A 21,668-nucleotide genomic window follows, 5' to 3' on the forward strand; every position below is an offset into this window, starting at 1 on the left:
TTGTTAGTATTTTGCAGCCGTGGCTTATTAAACTGATAGTTCGGTAATTTTAACATCTGTCAACACCTGCTTTCTTTGGGATTGGAATTATTATATTCTTCTTGAAGTCTGAGGGAATTTCGCCTGTTTCATACATCTTGCTCACCATATGGTAGAGTTTTGTCAGGAATGGCTCTCCCAAGGCCGTCAGTAGTTCTAATGGAATGTTGTCTACTCCCGGGGCCTTGTTTCGACTAAGGTCTTGCAGTGCTCGGTCAAACTCTTCACGCAGTATCGTATCTCCCATTTCATCTTCATCTTCATGTACATCCTCTTCCATTTCCATAATATTGTCCTCCAGAACATCGCCCCTGTATAGACCCTCTATATACTCCTTGCCCCTTTCTGCTTTCCCTGCTTTGCTTTATACAGGTTTTCCATCTGAGGTCTTGATTTCATGCAAGTGGTTCTCTTTTCTCCAAAGGTCTCTTTAATTTTCCTGTAGGCAGTGTCTATCTTACCCCTACGGATATATGCCTCTACATCATTACATTTATCCTCTAGCCATCCTTACTTAGCCATTATGCACTTCCTGTCGACCTCATTTTCGAGACGTTTGTGTTCCTTGTTGCCTGCTTCATTTACTGCACTTTTATATTTTCTCCTTTCATCAATTAAATTCAATATCTCTTCTGTTACCCAAGGATTTCTACTAGCGCTTGTCTTTTTAACTACTTGATCCTCTGCTGCTTTCACCATTCCATCTCTCAAAGCTACCCATTCTTCTTCTACGGTCTTTGCCCCGTTCTTGTCAACCGTTCCCTAATGTCCTCTCTGACACTCTTTTCTACTCTGGTTCTTTCAGTTTATCCAGGTCCCATCTCCTTAAATTCCCATCTTCTTGCAATTTCTTCAGTTTTAATCTAGTTCATAACCAATAAATTGTGGTCAGAGTCCACATCTGCCCCTGGAAATGTCTTAGAATTTAAAACCTGGTTCCTAAATCTCTGTCTCATCATTATATAATCTATCTGGTACCTTCTAGTATCTCCAGGATTCTTCCACGTATACAACCTTTTTCATGATTCTTGAACCAAGTGTTAGCTATGATTAAGTTATGCTCTGTGGAAAATTCTACCAGGCGGCTTCCTCTTTCATTCGTTACCCCCCATTCCATATTCACCTACTACTTTTCCTTCTCTCCCTTTTCCTAATATCGAATTCCAGTCCCCCATGAATGTTAAATATTCGTCTTCCCTACACTATCTGAATAATTCCTTTATCTCATCAAACATTTCTTCAATCTCTTCGTCATCTGCGGAGCTAGTTGGCATATGAACTATTACTGCCGGCCGCGGTGGTCTAGCGGTTCTGGCGCTGCAGTCCGGAACCGCGGGACTGCTACGGTCGCAGGTTCGAATCCTGCCTCGGGCATGGGTGTGTGTGATGTCCTTAGGTTAGTTAGGTTTAAGTAGTTCTAAGTTCTAGGGGACTGATGACCTCAGGTGTTAAGTCCCATAGTGCTCAGAGCCATTTGAACCATTTTTGAGCCGTTCGCAGAACCAGCACAGCAAGGCAGTTTTGGTTAATGTTAAAAGGCCAGATCAGTCAATCACCCAGACTGTTGCCCCCGCAACTACTGAAAAGGCTGCTGCCCCTCTTCAGGAACCACACGTTTGTCTGGCCTCTCAACAGATACCCCTGCGTTGTGGTTGCACCTACGGTACGGCCATCTGTATCGCTGAGGCACGCAAGCCTCCCCACCAACGGCAAGGTTCACGGAGGAAGCTCCCTTTCATATCCGATTAATATTCAATATGCTTCAACTTGGACAACTGAAAAGTAATTTTATTTTCTTTAGAAATATTGGCTCTGAGCACTATGGGACTCAACATCTGAGGTCATCAGTCCCCTAGACTTAGGACTACTTAAACCTAAGGACATCACACACATCCATGCCCGAGGCAGGATTCGAACCTGCGACCGTAGCAGCAGTGCGGTTCCGGACTGGAGCGCCTAGAACCGATCGGCCACTGCGGCCGGCTTTAGAAATATTAGGGTAGTTCATGAGTTCGTAGTGTTTTTGTTTTGCATGTTGGTTTTCCAGTTGCTATGGGTTTATTTATCGATTGTATTTTTTATTTGTAGTTCACTGTTGCTATTTGAGGTTGCATATAGTCATTTTGTCGTTTGGAGATAGTGAGTGGAGCTGTGGTCGCTTGAAAATGGAGTGCCAAGTGGAGAAATCGGAACATGTTTGACATATTCTTCTGTCTTGAGTTCAATAGAGGGGTGGCAGCATTGCAGTCAGCCTGAAACATACAGGCCGTGCATGGGAATAATGCTATTGGAGGGAGCACAGCAAGAAAATGGTATTGTTTTAAGGAGGCTTACGTTCAGGAAGACGTTCAGGAAAACCTTCGCGGTTTGATGAAGATCGTTTAGATGTATTAATCCACAGTGACCTACGTCGGTGACCATGAGAATTGTAAATTGTGATGAATTGGCAAATGTGATGAATTGGCAAATGTGATGAATTGGCAAATGTGATGAATTGGCAAATGTGATGAATTGGCAAATGTGATGAATTGGAAAATGTGATGAATTGGAAAATGTGATGAATTGGAAAATGTGATGAATTGGAAAATGTGATGAACTGGAAAAGTGATGAACTGGAAAAGTGATGAACTGGAAAAGTGATGAACTGGAAAAGTGATGAACTGGAAAATGTGATGAACTGGAAAATGTGATGAACTGTGATCACTGCAACACAGGAGCAAGTCCCCTTGCAAAGATCTGGGCGCATCCACAAAAGGTAATGTAATGCATCTGGAGACGGTGTGGTGCGATACGAATTGCTTCCCAGATGTGTAGCCATCACCGCTGACATTTATTGTCAACGACTGCGACGTCTTGCAAGCACAATCCCAGAACGACGACTTGGAAGACAGCGTGAAGTGATCTACTCCACGACAACGCACGCTCGACTGACAAAAACACTATACAGGAGTTGGGTTGAATCTTCTTTCACGGATGAAAATGCGCTCCAACATGGCTTGCCGAGTTCTTCGCCTCAAAACCACGCGATTTCTACAGTCGCGAAATCGAAAAGCTATCAACGCTGGCAGACTGTTGTAAATAGTGAGGGAGAATATGTTATTCATGACTAAAGTCTGAGTTACGTATATATGTTCTGTCCATTAACCTTACGGAAAAGCACTACGAACTTATGTACCCATCCAGTACAACTTCCTTGTGTCTCATCTGAGTGTGACACATTTTTACAGAACCTGTGGCATCATTTCTTGGAAGGTAGAATATTATCTGAATTCACTTTGGTTGAGAAACGTCTAGAGACATTGCTCTTTTTCATAAGCTCACAACGTTCTTCCACTGTGTATATTCTGTGACTCTTCCTGATGAGGCGTTTAACAGCACCAAAGACCCTGGCACAGGGTACAGAGGAACCTCGTCTACGGAAATAGTGGGTTATGGTTTCCAATACATCGTTATCAACCGTATTAAACAGGAAACAAACCAGTGGATGATTTCCGTTTTGTCCAGCACATTCGTCACTCGATACTACTAGATGCTGCAAGTTTTGCTTTTCAATGCTTTGTTGAATGCAGTCCAACGAAAAGCTACAAAATTCCTTCACGGTGAATATACACTGTCACATGGCCGACACTGCCTACTTTCCAGAAAGATAACAACTGTGCTAGAAATTATGTATGTATGCAGACTGAAGCGATGAATGAAAATTTGTACCACGCCCCGCATTCGAACTTGGGTCTTCGGGTCACTAGGCAGACGCGCTGACCACCCTGACACAGTGGCAAGTACTACCCCAGCACGCCTCCCCCTCGATCGAAATTCCCATTCACGTCTCAGCCCAATTGGTATTCCTCCTAAACTCGGACAGCATTATATATATATATATATATATATATATATATATATATATATATACCATCGGTGATCATGCAGCTCGTTAGAATGAAATTAAAATGAAATAAACACCCTTAGCTGCTTACAGGCGTTGACATACGTCAACAGGGACAAATGAAAATGTGTGCCCCGACCGGGACTCGAACTCGGGATCTCCTGCTTACATGGCAGACGCTCTATCCATTTTTTTTTATCCTAGCCTACCGCTGCAGGAGCAGGACGACGGGTAGGGCAGGGGTCGACACCCGAAGCCTGGCCATCCCGCCGCCACGCCCAAGCAACGTGTTCGAGTTCGAGGATCGAAGGATCAGGAAGGGGATGTAGTGGGTTTGTCGATGTTGTTTTATTCATTTATTTCTTTAATTTTTACAACTTTTTTTTAAATTGCATTTAGAGATTTATTTTTGTTCCATTACAAAGAAAGATCCTACAACTGCCGTAGCCGAGCGTCCGAGTCGTCTTCTGGTCTGTTGGGAGGGTTTCCCCCCTATTCCGTCCATAGAGGATCAATATGCTCCAGGATTCTTCTTCATTTTCAGCGTCTCATACCCGGAACGCCCCTGTGATTCAATTAACACCAAACTTTTCACTCGACGGAAGACTTCAACCTAGGACCTCTCGTTCCGATCTGAGCCAGCGAGGACACAGAGGGTAGCGCGACTGCAGGAATTTATCTCTGGCACGCCTCCCGCGAAACCCACATTCTCAACGTATTGTCCCGCACTACATTCGTAGTGCCCCTGCCCATTATACTCATTACTCGCGGCGCGTTGCCGATCCCCGTAAGAGTTCGGGCACTGTTTGTGCATTCGCACAGAAGAAGAAGAAGACGGTCAAGTGGCCGGTGAGCCTTAACTATATATATATATACTAAGATGGTATCTGTGGGCTGGGGTCGCCGGCCGAAGTGGCCGTGCGGTTAAAGGCGCTGCAGTCTGGAACCGCAAGACCGCTACGGTCGCAGGTTCGAATCCTGCCTCGGGCATGGATGTTTGTGATGTCCTTAGGTTAGTTAGGTTTAACTAGTTCTAAGTTCTAGGGGACTAATGACCTCAGAAGTTGAGTCCCATAGTGCTCAGAGCCATTTGAACCATTTTGTGGGCTGGGGCACTAGGAATGTAGTGCGGGACAATACGTTGAGAATGTGGGTTTCGCGGGAGGCGTGCCAGAGATAAAGCCCTGCAGTCGCGCTATCCTCTGTGTCCTCGGTGGCTCAGATGGATAGAGCGTCTGCCATGTACGTAGGAGATCCCGGGTTCGAGTCCCGGTCGGGGCACACATTTTCATCTGTCCCCGTTGACGTATGTCAACGCCTGTAAGCACCTAAGGGTGTTCATTTCATTGTAATTTCGGACAGCATTACAAAGACTCTCCAACGTAATTGGAATGCCACCTTAGCATCGAACAAAATGGGGTATGCTGCGTGAAACTCAGGCATAGATCCTCTATTCAAATGAATGTCAAACATCATCTAGATTTTAATTGAAGAGGGAGGCGTGCTAGAGTAGTTCGTGCAACTGTGCAAAGCCACTGCGTCAGGGTGGCGCAGTGGTTAAGGCATCTGCCTGCTAAGCAGGAGACCCTGGTTCGAATGCTGGCCTTGGCACAAATTTTCACTAGTCGCTACAGTCTGCATATATACACACAGGTATTTGGGACTCGAAAACATTTCTGGTACCACGGTCACTGAAGCGCCGAAGAAACTGGTATAGGCATGCGTATTCAGATACAGAGATATGTAAACAGGCAGAATACGGCGCTGCGGTCGGCAAAGCTTATATATGACAACAAGTGTCTGGCGCAGTTGTTACACCGGTTACTGCTGCTACAATGGCAGGTTTTAACATGGTGTTGTAGTCGGCGCACGGACGACAGGACACAGCACCTCCGAATTAGGGATAAAGTGGGGATTTTCCCGTACGACCATTTCACGAGTGTACCGTAAATATGAAGAATTCGCTGAAACAACAAATGTCGGACATCGCACTGCGGCAGGAAAAAGATCCTGCAAGAACGGTACCAACGACGACTGAAGAGAATCGTTCAACGTGACAGAAGTGCAACCCTTCCGAAAATTGCTGCAGATATCAATGCTGGGTCATCAACAAGTGTCAGCGTGCGAAACATTCAACTAAACATCATCGATATGGGCTTTCGGAGCCGAAAGCCCACTCGTGTATTCTTGAGCACTGCACGACACAAAGCTTTACGTCTCGTCTGGGCCCGTCAACACCGACATTGGAACTGATGATGACTGGAAAGATGTTGCCTGGTCGGACGAGTCTCTTTCCAAATTGTGTCGAGCAGATGGATGTGTATGGGAATGGAGACAACCTCATGAATGCATGGACCCTGCATGTCAACAGGGGACTGTTCAAGCTGGTGGAGGCTCTGTAATGATGTGGGGCGTGTGCAGTTGGTGTGATGTGGGACCAAAAAAAAAAAAAAAAAGGTTCAAATGGCTCTGAGCACTATGGGACTTAACATCTGAGGTCATCAGTCCCCTAGAACTACTTAAACCTAACTAACCTAAGGATATCACACACATCCATGCCAGGCAGGATTCATACCTGCGACCGTAGCAGCCGCGCGGTTCCGGACTGAAGCGCCTACAACCGCTCGGCCACCACGGCCGGCACAATTTTGGTATTCAAGATAACATGAAACAGGCAAAATACCCTCAGACCTCACAGGAATGTAACAATTCGTGTTCAAATAAGGCCTGTGCTGCTACAACTGAATATTATCATTCAGTCATAAGTCATGTTTGCAAAATACTGACACGAGTTACTTACAGGACGCTGAAAAACTGATAGAAACTTACTTCACAGAAAATAAGTTTGGGTTCCGGAGAAATGTAGACACATTTAAGGCAGTAATGATGTTACGACTTACCTTAGACACAGGTTAAAGAAAGACAAACCTATGTTTGTAACTTTTGTATATTTGGAGAAAGCTTTAGGTAGTAAAAAGTGGAATGCACTCTGTGGAATTCTGCTGGAAGCACGGGTGAAATACACGGAGCGAAAGGTTGCACACAACTTGTACTGCAGTTATGAATCGAAGGGCATGGAGGGAAAGCACCGGTTAAGGAGGGATTGAGAGTGCATTGTGGCCAGTCCTGGATGTTATTCAATCCGTACACTGAGCAAGCAGTAAAGAAGATCAAGTTAGACGGGAAATTCAACTCTGAAATTTGCCGATAACAAAGTGACTGTCGCAGAGACGGCATAGGACTGAAGCGACTAGAACCGCACGGCCACACCGGCCGGCCGATGTGGGACCTCTGACACGTCTAGATACGACTCCGACAGGTGACACGTACGTAAGCATCCTGTCTGATCACCTGCATCCATTCATGTCCTCTGTGCATACAGACGAACTTGAGCAATTCCAGCAGGACAATGCGACACCCCCTCACGTCCAGAATCGTTACAGAGTGGCTCCAGGAACTCTCTTCTGAGTTTAAACACTTCCGCTGGCCACCATACTCCCCAGGCATGAATATTATTGCCTTACAACGTGATGTTCAGGAGAGATCTCCACCCCTTCGTACTCTGACGGCTTTATGGACAGCCCTGCAGGTTGCATGGTTTCCATTCCCTGCTGCACCACTTTAACACTAACCGAGTCCATGCCACGTCGTGTTGCGGCACTTGTGCGTGCTCACGGGGGCGCTACACGATATTTGGCAGGTGTACCAGATTCTTTGGCTCTTCAGTGTAGTTAGAGGTGCTACATCTACATCTACATTTATACTCCGCAAGCCACCCAACCGTGTGTGGCGGAGGGCACTTTACGTGCCACTGTCATTATCTCCCTTTCCTGTTCCAGTCGCGTATGGTTCGCGGGAAGAACGACTGCCGGAAAGCCTCCGTGCGCACTCGAATCTCTCTAATTTTACATTCGTGATCTCCTCGTTAGGTATAAGTAGGGAGAAGCAATATATTCGATACCTCATCCACAAACGCACCTCTCGAAACCTGGACAGCAAGCTACACCGCGATGCAGAGCGCCTCTCTTGCAGAGTCTGCCACTTGACTTTGCTAAACATCTCCGTAACGCTATCACGGTTACCAAATAACCCTGTGACGAAACGCGCCGCTCTTCTTTGGATCTTCTCTATCTCCTTCGTCAACCCGATCTGGTACGAATCCCACACTGATGAGCAATACTCAAGTATAGGTCGAACGAGTGTTTTGTAAGCCACCTCCTTTGTTGATGGACTACATTTTCTAAGGACTCTCCCAATGAATCCCACCCTGGTCCCCGCCTTACCAACAATTAATTTTATATGATCATTCCACTTCAAATCGTTCTGCACGCATACTCCCAGATATTTTACAGAAGTAACTGCTACCAATGTTTTTTTCGCTATCATACAATAAAGGATCCTTCTTTCTATGTATTCGCAATACATTGCATTTGTCTATGTTAAGGGTCAGTTGCCACTCCCTGCACCAAGAGCCTATCCGCTGCAGATCTTCCTGCATTTCACTGCAATTTTCTAATGCTGCAGCTTCTCTGTATACTACAGCATCATCCGCGAAAAGCCGCACGGAACTTCCGACACAATCTACTAGGTCATTTATATATATTGTGAAAAGCAATGGTCCCATAACACTCCCCTGTGGCACGCCAGAGGTTACTTCAACGTCTGTAGACGTCTCTCCATTGAGAACAACATGCTGTGTTCTGTTTGCTAAAACCTCTTCAATCCAGCCACGCAGCTGGTCTGATATTCCGTAGGCTGTTACTTTGTTTGCCAGGCGACAGTGCGGAACTGTATCGGACGCCTTCCGGAAGTAAAGGAAAATGGTATCTACCTGGGAGCCTGTATCTAATATTTTCTGGGTCTCACGAACAAATAAAGCGAGTTGGGTCTAACACGATCGCTGTTTCCGGAATCCATGTTGATTCATACAGATTAGATTCTGGGTTTCCAGAAACGACATGATACGCGAGCAAAAAACATGTTCTAAAATTCTACAACAGATCGACGTCAGAGATATAGGTCTATAGTTTTGCGCATCTGCTCGACGACACTTCTTGAAGACTGGGACTACCTGTGCTCTTTTCCAATCATTTGGAACCTTCCGTTCCGCTAGAGACTAGCGGTACACGGCTGTTAGAAAGGGGGCAAGATGTGATCATCATGCATGTTTCAAGATAATGAACATCCAGAGTAACCACGTTACAGCGTGTACATATGCGGAATTACTTTCCAAATACCGGTTGGTAAAAAAAATAAAAATAATAAAATTTGTTAGATATGCCATTTCTGCATCTTGTAGTTCATTTGATGAATACAACAGAGCACGACAACGTCAAAGGGCCGCTGTCGACTTCACCCGGAAGTACTTTTGACGTGGAGGGTGGCGGTCGGAGGGTAGGGTGGTAAGCGGGCGCTATGCGGAGGCCGGGTGAGGGCGGAGTGGCTGAGGAGAGGAGTGGAGAGGAGAGGAGAGGAGAGGAGAGGAGCGGCGTGGCGCGCGCCGGCCTTGGCGGGGCTCACCTCCAGACGTCGCTGGCCTTGGAGAAGGTGGACGTCTTGATGACCTCGGGCGCCATCCAGGCGTACGTGCCGGCCGCCGACATGCGCGTCGTCTTGTCCACCTCGCGCGCCAGCCCGAAGTCGGTGATCTTGAGCGTCTTGAACTGCAGCTCGTCGTTCTCGATCGGCTCGCTCAGCAGCACTGCGGGACACACCAGAGAAAACGACGGCGTTACATCACAGCCCAGGCAGAAAAAAACACAGTAGATCGGATATTTCTACTTAGTAGAAACCACCACCCGATCCGACTGGCAGGTTACCTATCTAATGTTTTCCAGGAGAAACACAAGCTTCGTTTTCAGTATTCCGTGTAATTGTTGACCAGTTTTAAAATCTTGTCAAAATCTACTCATTAAGAACTGTAGTCTTACGTTAACGGTTCAACACAGTAACACGGGGGCGTGCTGAAAAGTAATGCCTCCACATTTTTTATGTGAAACCTCCTAAAGCCTTTTAAAAAATATGGACAAGCCACAGGGAAAGACGGGTAACGTACAATATGTACAAGGACAAAGAGGGAGCATCGAGAGTGGTAGACCAAAAGCTAAGTGTTCACATTAAAAAGTGTGTAAGACAGGGTTGTACCGGAATAATGTAGGTAGAGAGGTACAAATTGACACACATGCTTGGAATGACATGGAGTTTTATTAGAACCAAAAAAATACAAAAGTTCAAAAAATGTCCGACAGATGACGCTTCATCTGATCAGAATAGCAATAATTAGCATAACAAAGTAAGACAAAGCAAAGATGATGTTCTTTACAGGAAATGCTCAATATGTCCACCACCCTTCCTCAACAATAGCTGTAGTCGAGGAATAATGTTGTGAACAGCACTGTAAAGCATGTCCGGAGTTATGGTGAGGCATTGGCGTCGGATGTTGTCTTTCAGCATCCCTAGAGATGGTCGATCACGCTACACTTGCGACTTCAGGTAACCCCAAAGCCAACAATGGCACGGACTGAGGTCTGGGGACCTGAGAGGCGAAGCATGACGAAAGTGGCGGCCGAGCACACGATCACGACCAAACGACGCGCGCAAGGGATCTTTCACGCGTCTAGCAATATGGGGTGCTTTTTTTTTTGTCCTAATAAAACCCCATGTAATTCCAAGCATGTGTGTCAATTTTTACCTATCTACATTATTCTGTGGTGTATTAAGTTTTCAAATTTATACTGACTTTTTGATCACCCGGTACTCTTACGGCCCCACTGTTCAATCTGTACATCGAAGAAGCAATGGTGGAAATAAAAAAAATGGTCAGGAGTGCGATTAAAATTCAAGGTGAAGGGATATAAATGTTTGACCTCAGTGAAAGTGAATAAGAATTACAGGATCTGCTGAATGGAATGAACAGTCTAATGAGTATAGAATATGGATTGGGTGTAAATCGAAGAAAGACGACAGTCGGAGCAAGGAGGACATCAAAAGCAGACTAACATTGGCGAAAAGGGCATTTCTCGTCAAGAGAAGCCTACTACTATCAAACACAGGCATTAATTAGAGGAAGAAGTTTCTGAGAATGTACGTCTGGAACACAGCATGCTGTGGTAGTGAAAGACAGAGTGTGGAATCGAAGCATTTGAGATGTGGTGCTACAGACGAAAATTAGGTGGACTGACAAGGTAAAAAAGGAGGTGGTTTTCCACAGAATCGACGAGCAAACGAATATACGGAAAATACTGACAAGAAGAGGGACGGGAAGGTAGAACATGCGTTACGACATCACGGAATAACTTTCATAGTACTAGAGGGAGCTGTAGAGGTAAAAACTGTACAGAAAGACAGAAACTGAAATACATCCAGCAAATAATTAAGGACGTAGGTTGCTACTCTGAGATAAAGAGATTAGCACAGGAGAGGAATTCTTGGAGGGCTGCATCAAACCAGTCAGATGTCTCATCCAAACAAACAAAAATATAAAGTAAAACGAACGCTACTAACATTCTACATCTTTACTTTTCACTACATATTTATGTTGTCAACCCTGGCGACAAACACATATCTCTCAACGACAGACCAGTTTGGAAATACCGTCACTGTAGAATATCTGACTTTGTTGACGGAGCCACCGCTGTTGAGCGAAAATTCGTTCTGGAAACACGCACCCAGACTGCTGCTAAGCCATGTCTTCGTAACATACTTTCTTCCGGGACGCTATTCCCGCAAGCCACGGGAAAACCTCTGTGAAGTTTGGAAGGTAGGAAATGGGATACTGGCGGAAGTAAAGCTGTGAGCGTCGGGTCAGATAGCTCAGTTGGCTAGGCACTTGCCCGCGAAAGGCAAGCTCGAGTCCTGTTCCAGTACACACTTGCAATCTGCCATATTCGTCCGACATATGGTAACTAGATGTGAAAAAGCACGACTGGAGTACAGTGGGGCTCTGACCGGCTGGAAGCGGTAACTTTATACCGGTCCCTACTAGGGACACATTTTGATTACGGCCATATGTGCTACGGATCAGCGGTAGACACCACGCTCCAAAAAACTTGATACTGTGCAGCACAAAGCCTTGCTTATAGTTACTGGGACGTTCATGTCAACATCAACCAAAGTATTACGTGTTGAAGCGAATGAACCACCGTTAAAGCTGCAACGAGTAGTCCTCTGCAAGAAATTGCTCCTGTGGCTCTATTTCGACGAATATGGGTCCCTTGACGGAAAGATCCGAGAATTGACATCGTACTGGATAAATAAGCAACTTCCACCCGTCGCGGCTGAATATGAGGAGATACAGGCATTAAGAGACGAGGTATGGAAAAGTCCTTCTACACCGCATTACAATAAGCAATACGAAACGTCGGTTATGTAGACTGATTCCAGGACCACTTTAACGGGTCAAAATCAGAACAAACGCAAAATCAGTGGAATTCCGGTCTCACTATGACGATGCCCGCGAGGTGTATACAGATGGGTCAAAGTCTAATGAAGGTACTGGTAGCGCTTACTGGGTACCCTAAGCAAACGACAAGATCTCTACAAGTTGGATCCACACTCCAGTATCATGACAGCCGAGCTGATTGCCATTTTGGAAGCTCCGATATTCGCACAGACGTCCACAGCAGACACAGAGGTTACTATCTCTGATACTACGCCAGCTCTACAACTGATTAGAAACCATCATAACAGTTGTACGAAGCCCGTAGCTGCAGGAAATGCCGACGTTGGGTTTCGGACGCAGAGGGACTTTCGCAACATCGAGATGCTATGGATGAAGGGCCACTCTGGGATACCCGGAAATGAACAAATAGATGTCCTAGCAAACTATCATATTTGATAGTCCATGCTGAGATGCCGGTATTGCTCCCTGTAAAAAATATGATACTCATGCTCAGAAAACGGTTGTTCTCCGACTGCCAAGCGGAATGGCCGAGGACATCTAAAATCGAAGGCAGTCACGAGGCACTAGCCCAATCCCATCCCAAGATTCCAATAGTACCACGGTATAAGAAGGCACAGACACCAAGGAGCTTCACGACAGTTATAGCACGGTTGAAATTTAATCACTGGTACTGACGAAAGAATTAGCGTCCACGACGTGCAAAAGGCTTCTTTAAAAGCTGACGAATGAAAACGATTTGCACTTCCGTTTCTGTGTTCGTAGTACGTAACTACTACTGTTTTGTAGACGATTAAGACGCCGGATACCGTACCACAGAGACTACATTCAGCAAATAAAGACAAATAAGCCTCGACGCAGAATCGAACCCTCGACCATCTGCATGCTAACTAAAATTCTGTCCACTTCACCAACTGCACAGCATTGCTCTATATGCTAACGGAGATAGTCACCGTACATGTGATTACAGTGTTGCCAGATTGCCAATCTTTAACGTCCATTTACTTCTCGTAATATGCGCAGGACGAAATTTTTCGAGAGACGTTTTTGTATTGCCAGTGCGTGGGGAATCGCGCAGCGACATCCGAGTGCGCGAATTTTTCTTCACCCTGTATAATATACTTTTATTAAACTAGTAAGAAAGTATCACAAACTATTAGAAAACGCCTAGGTTGGTAACAAAAAAAAAGAAGTTTGGATCCAGTGGAACGCGAATCATTAACAGAATTCTGCCTCTCAACTAGTTACATTACACTGAGTACGAAAGTGTCGCGGCTACGCATTACATATTACCATATGCCGAAACCTTTCACCGTAGGCATGTTATTGATTGATGCTTAATTACAACGAATTGTACCGAGAGCAGTGCGTTTCTCATGGAGCCTCAGTGTCCCCTGCCCTGAAAAGGCACATTTTTTATAACATGCAAGTTACAATAATTTTTAAGTAGTAGTATGACGTTTCCCGTCATTTTGTTACAAAGAATCGTACGGTAATAACGACGGGTTTTCGAGAGATCCTCAATTTACTGGTGCTTAGAAATTGCATATACAGGGTGAACATTGATGAAGCCGACAAACTGCGCGGACATGTTCCTGAGTGCAGAAAAAAAGGTCCTACGATCATGTGACCGGAAATGCATCTTTTACCGCATTAGATGGCGCTGACGAATGACAGTTCCTCTGAGCAAGTGCCGTGTGTTCCTTGTTTGATGCAGGCTGTGTGGTTGACGCAAGCGGCAGAATAGTCCGGCATTCACGGTGGGAACTAGTCTCGATGGTGTTTGTGTACGACTAATCGGGTGGCTACACCAAAACAATCTGATAATCCTTGTACTCATTGCAGCTGATAGTAGTTGCTTGTCATGCAGGACACACATAATCGTACTTTGGCTTACATCACGTTGGCGGGCAACTTGCCTAGCAATTGTACCAGGGTTCATCTCAATATCCTGTAGAACCCGGTGTGGTGCAGGCACAGTCCGCCGCCCACATTTACGTTCGTCTGTCTGCAAGGGCCCATTACCATACAGAGCTCGAAATGTTGCGTGATGTGGTTGGCGCCTGCTGAGAGTGCTTGTTCTGGTACAGCCGTGCTGCGTCTACACCGTGTCTACAAACACCATCTCGTCTTGTTCCCGACACGAATACCGGACCACTCTGCTGCTTACAGCACGCTGCGTCAATCACACACTGCACATGCTCACAACTACTGTCATTCGTCAGCGCCACCTACCGTGGCAACGATGCATATCCGGATCCAAGTTCATTGGACTTTTTTCCTCCACTCTCTGTCAGCAATCCGTCCCTGCAGTTTGTTGGTTTTATTAATGTTCACCGGAGATTATACTGAAGCGCAAAAGAAACTGGCATAGGCATGCCTATTCACATAGAGAGAGATGTAAACAAGTAGAATACGGTGCTGGGGTCGGCGACGCCTATGTAAAGCAACAAGTGTCTGGCGCACTTGTTAGATCGGTACTGCTGCTGCAATGACAGGTTATCAATATTTAAGTGGCTTTTAACGTGGTCTTATAGTCGGCGCAAGAGCGAAGGGACACAGCCGGAAAAAGATTCTGCAAGAACAAGACCAACGACGACTGAAGAGAATCAAAAATGTTCAAATCTGTGTGAAATCTTATGGGACTTAACTGCTAAGGTCATCAGTCCCTAAGCTTACATACTACATAATCTAAATTATCTTTAGGACAAACACACACACCCATCCCCGAGGGAGGATTCGAACCTCCGCCGGGACCAGCCGCACAGTCCATGACTGCAGCGCCCTAGACCGCTCGTGAAGAGAATCGTTCAAGGTGGCAGAAGTGCAACCGTTCCGCAAATTGCTCCAGATTTCAATGGTGGGCCATCTACAACGGAACATCATCAAATGGCTCTGAGCACTATGGGACTCAACTTCTGAGGTCATCAGTCCTCTAGAACTTAGAACTACTTAAACCTAACCAACCTAAGGACATCACACACATCCATGCCCGAGGCAGGATTCGAATCCGCGACCGTAGCGGTCGCGCGGTTCCAGACTGTAGCGCCTAGAACCGCTCGGCCACTCTGGCCGGCAACGTCATCGATATGGGCTTTCGGAGCCGAAGGCCCACTCGTGTACCCTTGATGACTGCACGACACAAAGCTTTACGCCTCGCCTGGGCCCGTCAGCACCGACATTGGAACTGATGATGACTGGAAACATGTTGCCTGGTCGGACGAGTCTCTTTCCAAATTGTGTCGAGCGGATGGATGTGTATGGGAATGGAGACAACCTCATGAATCCATGGACCCTGCATGTCAACAGGGGACTGTTCAAGCTGGTGCAGGCTCTGGAATGATGTGGGACGTGTGCAGTTGGTGTGATGTGGGACCCCTGACACGTCTAGATACGACTGCGACAGGTGACACGTACGTAAGCATCGTGTCTGATCACCTGCATCCATTCCTGTCCATTGTGCAATTCCAGCAGGACAAAGCGACACCCCACACGCCCAGAATTGCTATAGAGTGGCTCCAGGAACACGCTACTGAGTTTAAACACTTTCGCTGGCCACCAAACTCCCCAGATATGAACATTATTGAGCATATCTGGGATGCTTTCCAACGTGCTGTTGAAGAGAGATCTCAACCCCCTCGTACTCTTATTAATTTATGGACAGCCGTCGAGGATTCATGGTGTCAATTCCCTCCAGCACTACTTCAGAAATTAGTCGAGTCCATGCCACGTCGTGTTGCGGCACTTCTGCGTGCTCGCGGGGGCACCACACGATATTAGGTAGGTGTACCAGTTTCTTTGGCTCGTCAGCGTATAAATATTAGGTCTACAACTTCGCTTCCACCGTTTTGCAATAGACGGCAGTAGCGGCAAGTGGGATTCAGCTGGTTCGTCATAGGTGTAATACAGGGTGATTCAAAAAGAATACCACAACTGTAGGAATTTAAAACTCTGCAACGACAAAAGGCAGAGCTAAGCACTATCTGTCGGCGAATTAAGGGAGCTATAAAGTTTCATTTAGGTGTACATTTGTTCGCTTGAGGCGCTGTTGACTAGGCGTCAGCGTCAGTTGATGCTAAGATGGCGACCGCTCAACAGAAAGCTTTTTGTGTTATTGAGTACGGCAGAAGTGAATCGACGACAGTTGTTCAGCGTGCATTTCGAACGAAGTATGGTGTTAAACCTCCTGATGGGTGGTGTATTAAACGTTGGTATAAACAGTTTACACAGAATGGGTGTTTGTGCAAAGGGAAAAGTTCTGGACGGCCGAGAACGAGTGATGAAAATGTAGCATGCATCCAGCAAGCATTTGTTCGCAGCCCAGGAAAATCGACTCGCAGAGCTAGCAGAGAGCTGCAAATTCCACAATCAACTGTATGGAGAGTCCTACGAAAAAGGTTAGTTATGAAACCTTATCGTCTGAAATTGGTTCAAGCACTGTCTGCAGCTGATAAGATTAAAAGAATCGATTTCTGTGATTTTATCCTTGCTCAAATGGAAACAGATGAATCTTTCGTTTCAAAGATTGTGTTTAGTGATGAAGCAACTTTCCACACTAACGGGAAAGTCAACCGTCACAATGTCTGTATATGGGGCACTGAGAATCCGCGGGAAACAACTCAGTATGAACGTGACTCGCCTAAGGTGAACGTTTTCTGTGCCATTTCAGCCAATAAAGTTTTTGGTCCCTTTTTCTTCGAAGGTGCTACTGTAACTGGACTACAGTATCTGGAGATGTTAGAGAATTGGCTGTTCCCTCAGCTCGAACAAGAAGCACAACAACTCATATTTCAGCAGGATGGAGCGCCACCACATTGGCACTTATCTGTCCGTAACTACCTGAACGTCAACTACTCGAGGCGATGGATGGGCCGCCAGGCAGCCCGTGACAGAGCACTTCATCACTGGCCTCCAAGAAGCCCTGATCTTAGCCCCTGCGATTTTTTCTTATGGGGGTATGTTAAGGATATGGTGTTTCGGCCACCTCTCCCAGCCACCATTGATGATTTGAAACGAGAAATAACAGCAGCTATCGCCGGCCGAAGTGGCCGTGCGGTTAAAGGCGCTGCAGTCTGGAACCGCAAGACAGCTACGGTCGCAGGTTCGAATCCTGCCTCGGGCATGGATGTTTGTGATGTCCTTAGGTTAGTTAGGTTTAAGTAGTTCTAAGTTCTAGGGGACTAATGACCTCAGCAGTTGAGTCCCATAGTGCTCAGAGCCATTTTAAACAGCAGCTATCCAAACTGTTACGCCTGATATGCTACAGAGAGTGTGGAACGAGTTGGAGTATCGGGTTGATATTGCTCGTGTGTCTGGAGGGGGCCATATTGAACATCTCTGAACTTGTTTTTGAGTGAAAAAAAAAACCTTTTTAAATACTCTTTGTAATGATGTATAACAGAAGGTTATATTATGTTTCTTTCATTAAATACACATTTTTAAAGTTGTGGTATTCTTTTTGAATCACCCTGTACAATAAGCTTAGGCATCTGTAAACATAATACTATAAAAATATTAGTCTATTAGTAGATTTGTGATTGCATCATAACGTTATTCTCGATTAAGTAGGTCAACTTATGTACCCATTTCTCGCCATTTGCGGGAAGTTTTTATTTCTGCTTTAACATAAAGAAATCTGCGGCTGTTTCTCTTAAAATACTGGGCAACACCAACGGCGAGGGAACTAATAGTGGAAGAACAGGAAGAGAATGTTTTCAACGCCTTAAGAACGGTGATTTTGATGTCTTAGATTGGCATGGAGGTGGAAGACAGAACGTTTTCGTAGCTACTGAAACAGATGAAGACAGTCACAGGACATCATTAACGAAAGCAAAATGGTTCAAATGGCTGTGAGCACTATGGGACTTAACATCTGTGGTCATCAGTCCCCTAGAACTTAGAACTACTTAAACCTAACTAACCTAAGGACATCACACACATCCATGCCCGAGGCAGGAATCGAACCTGCGACCGTAGCAGTCGCACGCTTCCAGACTGAAGCGCCTAGAACCGCGCAGCCACACCGGCCGGCTAACGAAAGCAACTGATGCGTTCGAGGCCAGCACTGAAACACGAACGGCCACAATACAGCGATAGACACGTAAAGGTAATATTGGAGCAGGTCGGTGCTCGACCCAATGTCGCGTAACCCCTCAAAATATGCATGGAAACGTTGAAATGAGAAGTCCTGCCTCTCCTGCCGTATTCTCCATACGTTGCTCTCTCTGACCACCACTTTTTTCCATCAGTCGCATGCAGTCTGGCTGAGCAGCACTTCCGACCATGTGAACAAGTCCAAAATTGAATCGATTCATCGATCCTCACAAAAGACGGCCAGTTCTTGCGCCACGGGATTGGTATGCTATCCGAAAGACTGGAGAATGTAGTGGCCGGCGATGGCAATACTATTAATCATATTGTTTTGTAAGTTTTTGACAATGAAGCCCCGAACGTCGAGAAAAAACGACGGAAGCTAAGTTGTAGACCTAGTACATATAGCGTCTAGCAACACACTACTCACGAGACATGTCGTCGTGTCACATAGATGGCGTTCTACCATCCCACCGGTTTACGTTCAAACGCACGTTCAGAGTATGTAACATCTACATCTATATTTATACTCCGCAAGCCACCCAACGGTGTGTGGCGGAGGGCACTTCACGTGCCACTGTCATTACCTCCCTTTCCGGTTCCAGTCGCGTATGGTTCGCGGGAAGAACGACTGCCGGAAAGCCTCCGTGCGCACTCGAATCCCTCTAATTTTACATTCGTGATCTCCTCGGGAGGTATAGGTATGGGGAAGCAATATATTCGATACCTGATCCAGAAACGCACCCTCTCGAAACCTGGACAGCAAGCTACACCGCGATGCAGAGCGCCTCTCTTGCAGAGTCTGCCACTTGAGCTTGCTCAACATCTCCGTAACGCTATCACGCTTACCAAATAACCCTGTGACGAAACACGCCGCTCTTCTTTGCATCTTCTCTATCTCCTCTGTCTACCCGACCTGGTACGGATCCCACACTGATGAGCAATACTCAAGTATAGGTCGAACGATTGTTTTGTAAGCCACCTCCTTTGTTAATGCACTACATTTTCTAAGAACTCTCCCAATTAATCTCGACCTGGTACCCGCCTTACAAACAATTACATCATTCCACTTGAAATCGTTCCGCACGCATACTCCCAGATATTTTACAGAAGTAACTGTTACCAGTGTTTGTTCCGCTATCATACAATAAAGGATCCTTCTTTCTATGTATTCGCAATACATTACATTTGTCTATGTTAAGGGTCAGTTGCCACTCCCTGCATCAAGTGTCTATCCGCTGCACATCTTCCTGCATTTCGCTGCAATTTTCTAATGCTGCAACTTCTCTGTATACTACACCATCACCCGCGAAAAGCCGCACGGAACTTCCACTATCTACTAGGTCATTTATATATATTGTGAAAAGCTCCCCTGTGGCACGCCAGAGGTTACTTTAACGTCTGTAGACGTCTCTCCATAGAGAACAACATGCTGTGTTTTGTTTGCTAAAAACTCTTCAATCCAGCCACATAGCTGGTCTGATATTCCGTAGGCTCTTACTTTGTTTATCAGGCGACAGTGCGGAACTGTATCGAACGCCTTCCGGAAGTCATGCTAGATATTGCTCTGCAGTTCGTAAAAAATCGCCGACAGTTTCTTCGACGCTATGTCAGAAACTTGGCACGTTCAACGCTCAACATTCGAATGCGCTGTCCGCGTGCCGACGGCTTAAGTATACAGACAGGTGTTGAAAACTTGGCATTCTTCGTTATTGGTGCGGGCTCGTAATGATGCCGTTTCGAAGAAACGTCAACAGACCTCGAGCGCACATTCCCACCGCCCTCAGCACGCGGCGCCGCAGAGCTGCGGCAGGCAGGTATTGGCGCCCGCAGCTGGGACTGCGCAATGCCAGCCAGCCGGCGGCCGGCGTGCCGCACATACCGCGCTCACCCACACCCACAGACCGGTCCCGCGGCGTGACTACGCAAAACTACTGTGTGTCTGCCGCAGGCCAGGCACTCCCACACCCCTCTGTACGTACCAGTCTCAGTGGTACAGCTGTGCTCTGCCAAAACTATTCTTCGACAGTTATGATAAAGTACATAAATGACGTAGTAAATGGTTAGGTTACCAGTGCAGCTGGTAGCATTGCAATGTACAAATGAAATTGTGACAGATTAGACGACTTCTCTTTTTTTTTCTTTTGCACATAATTAGAATTGCACATCGCCCATTATTAGTCCACTGTGTATTTTACACCCTTGTTGTTGTTGTTGTGGTCTTCAGTCCTGAGACTGCTCTGATGCAGCTCTCCATGCTACTCTATCCTGTGCAAGCTTCTTCATCTCCCAGTACCTACTCCAGCCTACATCCTTCTGAATCTGCTTAATGTATTCATCTGTTGGTGTCCCTCTACGATTTTTACCCTCCATGCTGCCCTCCAATACTAAATTGGTGATCCCTCGATGTCTCAGAATATGGCCTACCAAACAATCCCTACTTCTAGTCAAGTTGTGCCACAAACTCCTCTTCTCCCCAATTCTATTCAATACCTCCTCATTAGTTACGTGATCTACCCATCTAATCTTCAGCATTCTTCTGTAGCACCACATTTCGAAAGCTTCTATTCTCTTCTTGTCCAAACTATTTATCGTCCATGTTTCACTTCCATACATGGCTACACTCCACACAAATACTTTCAGAAACGACTTCCTGACACTTAAATCTATACTCGATGTTAACAAATTTCTCTTCTTCAGAGACGCTTTCCTTGCCACTACCAGTCTACATTTTATATCCTCTCTACTTCGACTACATTCCATTATCCTCGTTTTGCTTTTGTTGATGTTCATCTTATACCCTCCTTTCAAGACACTGTCCATTCCGTTCAACTGCTCTTCCAAGTCCTTTGCTGTGTATGACAGAATTACGATGTCATCGGCGAACCTCGACGTTTTTATTTCTTCTCCATGAACTTTAATACCTACTCCGAATTTTTCTTTTGTTTCCTTTACTGCTTGCTCAATATACAGACTGAATAGCACCGGGGATAGGCTACAACCCTGTCTCACTCGCTTCCCAACCACTGCTTCCCTTTCATGTCCCTCGACTCGTATAACTGCCATCTGGTTTCTCCAAAATTGTAAATAGCCTTTCGCTCCCTGTATTTTACCACTGCCAGCTTCAGAATTTGAAAGAGACTAGTCAACATTGTCAAAAGCTTTCTCTAAGTCTACAAATGCTAGAAACGTAGCTTTGCCTTTCCTTAAGCTTTCTTCTAAGATAAGTCGTAAGGTCAGTATTGCCTCACGTGTTCC

General features: G+C 45.9%; 1 protein-coding gene across 1 annotated transcript in view; it reads right to left on the reverse strand.

Annotated features, from left to right (window-relative positions):
* The window catches only part of LOC126210657 (mitogen-activated protein kinase kinase kinase 10-like), a 696,141-nt gene that overhangs the window by 182,279 nt on the left and 492,194 nt on the right, over positions 1–21,668 (reverse strand). Inside the window, exon 2 of the mRNA XM_049939988.1 lies at positions 9,443–9,623. Coding sequence (XP_049795945.1) covers positions 9,443–9,623 — 181 coding nt within the window. The remainder of the gene's footprint in view (positions 1–9,442; positions 9,624–21,668) is intronic.

Source organism: Schistocerca nitens, chromosome 10 (assembly GCF_023898315.1).
Source record: "Schistocerca nitens isolate TAMUIC-IGC-003100 chromosome 10, iqSchNite1.1, whole genome shotgun sequence".
NCBI classification, from domain to species: Eukaryota; Metazoa; Arthropoda; class Insecta; order Orthoptera; family Acrididae; genus Schistocerca; species Schistocerca nitens.